Source organism: Ooceraea biroi, chromosome 5 (assembly GCF_003672135.1).
Source record: "Ooceraea biroi isolate clonal line C1 chromosome 5, Obir_v5.4, whole genome shotgun sequence".
Lineage (NCBI taxonomy): Eukaryota > Metazoa > Arthropoda > Insecta > Hymenoptera > Formicidae > Ooceraea > Ooceraea biroi.
Window position 1 is genome coordinate 3,362,168 of NC_039510.1, and position 3,940 is coordinate 3,366,107.

Consider the following 3,940-nt stretch of genomic DNA (forward strand, 5'->3'; position numbering starts at 1 on the left):
ATGCTGGAGCTGCTAGTGAACTTCTTCGCGATGGTGCTGCCATCGCACAATATTTGCACAATAAAATGCTTTTTATAAAAATTTGGCAATTTGTACGCACAAAATCGCTGTTGAGCGGTGTTTGGACACAATTAAGGAATATGAGGATGCTTTTCGAAGTGACTTTAGAAGCGTCATAAAAGAGAATTCTGTGTTCTCCTGTATTCTAACCTCTAATCCTAAAGGAAAACACAGAATTCTCTTTTATGACGCTTCTAAAGTCACTTCGAAAAGCATCCTCATATTCCTTAATTGTGTCCAAACACCGCTCAACAGCGATTTTGTGCGTACAAATTACCAAATGTTTGTAAAAAGCATTTTATTGTGCAAATATTGTGCGATGGCAGCACCATCGCGAAGAAGTTCACTAGCAGCTTCAGCATCTCCTTAAATATTATATTTAACAAATATAGATTAAATTATTACTTTGTAGGAAAATCTTGAAATCTTTATAATGGACGACGAGTCGGTTATAAACTGGACTTGGTATAACCACCAACTGCAGTGGTTATTGCATATGTACAATATGTACAATAAGCAAATTATTATTATACTGTACAGAAAAGAAAAGCTGCTGCAGTTGCAGCTACACTTTTACATTTGAGAAAAAGTGGAAAAAAACGATATTGTAAAAAGAAATATTGGATAGCACCCATTTTTCAAGAAAGGAAAGTGCATGGATTCTTTCATGCTGTGCTACCTAAACTCGTTTTATACTACATTTAAGGTGATCCTGGAGTGGCCAGTGAACTCCGTCGCGGAAAATAGGACTTAACTTTCCACACTACATTATTGTGTGTACTTTCATCGTGGAAAAAGATTTTTTATTCTGTGAATTCAATAAAAAGATATATTTCTTGAAAAATGCAGGAAAATCACCGATTTTGCCGGTAATACAGACGACTCCAGGATCGCCTTAAGCTGGAGACACAATGCAAGGCGATAGCGATAGGAACAGGGAATAACCAATCGCGTTGCTCGATTTGGTCATCCGTACTCAAATCGTGTAACGCGATTGGTTATTCCCTGTTCCTATCGCTATCGCCTCGCATTGTGTCTCCAGCTTTACACGAGCGCTACTTCTGTAGTAACTTACTCGAATTATAGTAACTTACGATAATTCTCTGCGTGTAAACGAGGTAAACCGATAATTCACTGCGTGTAAACGGGGTAAGTTATTATAATTCGAGTAAGTTACTACAGAAGTAGCGCTCGTGTAAACGTAGTATTAGGAGATTTGAGATTTAATAATTACATACGCATGTCTGCAACTCAATTTGAAAAGTTAACATTCTTAGTTGGAGCAGACATATTCGCTCCTTGCGAATATTCGCTACAAGCTGAAACTTTTCAGCGAACAGCGATTACTCGCTAGCGAACAGCGAATGATCACGTGACTCTTCATTCGCGGCGATTATTTCGCTGCATGAAACGGCACCTTAATTTGGGTCGAGTTTTTCTGCCGAAGATAGTGGAGACTCGTAGCGGAATTTCTAGACACTAGTACGAGAAGATTGAACTGATTTGTCAGCGATGGATCACTATCTCCATCCTTCACGAATCGCAAGCTTACTTATCTCCCATGTTTTAGTTCGGGAAAATTCCTCTACGAGTCTCTACTGTCTTGGACTTGTGGCGGCATCTAAGGAGTACAAGGCAGAACTAGCCCGACCAATGAGAGGGCAGCACGAATACCGAGATGGAGAGCCTTGGAAGGAATCAGAGAACAAGGAGAAGCTAATTGCTCGCGCTTTAAGTCACACGTGCATTAAGTAATCAGTTCTAGTCTGTATTAAATAAAGTCAGCATCTTTATATATTTTCACCTAAACCGAAATGTTGTAATAATTCCTCGTGCGTTAAAACTGCCTTAAATGTAGCATAATAATCTAATAAATAATACGCTCGCTACAGACTAAAAATTGAGGTAGTAGTACGACTCGACTATAAATCGGCCGTTGTTTGTTCCGCCATTAAAGATTAGCATTCCTACAACAGAAATGATAATAAATAGCAGTTGTAAAATAATTGCAAACGTTATGTAATGAAACACAAAATTTTTCATCAGTGCTGCAAGAAAAAATAGACACTGAATTTCGTATTTGCGCTTACTTTCTTATTTCCAGACTCTCATTTAAATATGCCCTCTACTTTAATGTTTTTATGTAAAACGTGCATCGATTTTGAACTTATTGCAGACAGTGCGGCACAGTACAGTGAATGGTGAACTGTTTCTTCAATTGCGCTAATTCCATTGTATTACTCCAAAGAACAGCGGCATTGTTTAATGATTCTGCTGTAAGGAGCCAACGTTGTGCTTGCATCCTTCGATATCGAGGATTATAAGGAGAGGACATTTTTAATTATTGTTAGAGTTTATTACACACGACGCGATGGTTTTATTAGGCGAAGTGTTTCCGGATTTTACCGCGGAGACGCAGATGGGCACAATCAAATTTCACGAATGGCTGGGTGACTCGTAAGGCACATTGCAATTTATACTATATTTAACATGTTATGTTGCAAAACGATCAATTAAATGGCAATATTTATTTGTTAAACATGGCTGTATTGTATGTTACGTGTTTGTGTGTAATGTTTCTGCGAAACTAGATGGGGCATCTTGTTTTCTCATCCCAATGATTTCACGCCGGTCTGTACGACCGAATTGGCGCGGGTCGCAAAATTGATGCCCGAATTTAAGAGGCTGGGAGTAAAAGTGATCGCTTTGTCCTGTAATTCTGTCGAGTCCCATCGTAAATGGATAAAGGTTTGTTTTGTACCGTCTTTCCTGAATAATCGTTGCACTTTGTCTTCTACATTTCTATCAAACTAAACACAAATTGCGAAACATTGTGTAAACATTACACGAAACGATTTTCACGGTTTTTAGGATATTAAGAGTTACGGTGGGCTGACAGATGACGAGTTTCCGTATCCAATAATAGAGGATCAAATGAGGAAGCTTGCCACGGCATTGGGAATGCTAGATCCCATGGAAGTGGACAATCAGACTGGATTACCCATGTCGGCACGAGCGGTCTTCATAATCGATCCCACTAAGAAGATGCGATTGTCAATTCTGTATCCAGCCACTACTGGTCGCAATTTTGAGTAAGAATTAGAATGCTATAGGTCTGTTTTTTATTCCTGCACTGCTGAACTGGTGCAATAAGTTAGAGAGAGGAAAAATATACTCGTCTCACTTTACATTGCGTCAGTTCAGCAGTGCAGGAATAAAAAACAGACCTTATGCGTCACAAATATTTCATTGTCATGTAAAATGACCATCTGTATGATTTGCAGCGAAATAATAAGAGTAATCGAGTCTCTTCAGCTCACGGAAAAGTACCAAGTAGCGACTCCCGTAGACTGGAAGGTACATCTCAAAAACTAGCTTTCTCTCCCTTATCTAGAGTTTCCATTATGCGTTTCAATTCTCACGTGTACGAACAATTTTTAGAAGGGAGACGACGTGATGATCGATCCAAGAGTATCGGACAGCGAGGCCAAATCTTCTTACAGCAATATCAAAACTGTGCCGTTGCCGTCCGGCAAACCTTACCTGCGTATCGTGCCACAACCGATCGATGCATAAAAAAAACGTTCTTCCACGAAAGGGTAAAGGAAGCTTTACGATATCGGAGATTCATAAAATAACAGAAATCGACATTCCTGTAAATGTAACGTAAATGTAAAAGTTTCGTTGTACTGTTACGAAATAAACCATTCAGTATATTTCCTTATTACTTGTGTAATTATTTCAAGTATGTATCAGCTGCGTATAATTAAATTAAACTAAGTTAAGTGTACAACCTCCCTTCCTGTACGAAATATCGACGATCGCTTCGCATTTTTTTATTAATCGGATCGATATAAAATAATAAAAGTTTCAAATCCTG

General features: G+C 38.7%; 1 protein-coding gene across 1 annotated transcript; it reads left to right on the forward strand.

The window, feature by feature from the left end:
- The first annotated feature begins 1,823 nt into the window (after nucleotides 1-1,823).
- On the forward strand, nucleotides 1,824-3,782 carry LOC105287654 (peroxiredoxin-6). Its single transcript, XM_011353324.2, has 6 exons — nucleotides 1,824-1,965; nucleotides 2,237-2,517; nucleotides 2,652-2,808; nucleotides 2,932-3,152; nucleotides 3,345-3,417; nucleotides 3,502-3,782. Exons 2-6 carry the CDS (start codon nucleotides 2,432-2,434, stop codon nucleotides 3,634-3,636), a joined length of 672 nt encoding a protein of 223 aa, XP_011351626.1. The 5' UTR covers nucleotides 1,824-1,965; nucleotides 2,237-2,431; the 3' UTR covers nucleotides 3,637-3,782.
- Nucleotides 3,783-3,940: the final 158 nt, after the last annotated feature.

Excerpts from the sequence above, each read along its gene's own strand:
- LOC105287654 (XM_011353324.2), top strand. The coding sequence starts at position 2,432 with ATGGTTTTATTAGGCGAAGTGTTTCCGGATTTTACCGCGGAGACGCAG. Across the intron at positions 2,518-2,651 it reads CACGAATGGCTGGGTGACTC|ATGGGGCATCTTGTTTTCTC; the intron begins GTAAGGCACATT and ends CTGCGAAACTAG. Across the intron at positions 3,153-3,344 it reads ACTACTGGTCGCAATTTTGA|CGAAATAATAAGAGTAATCG; the intron begins GTAAGAATTAGA and ends TATGATTTGCAG.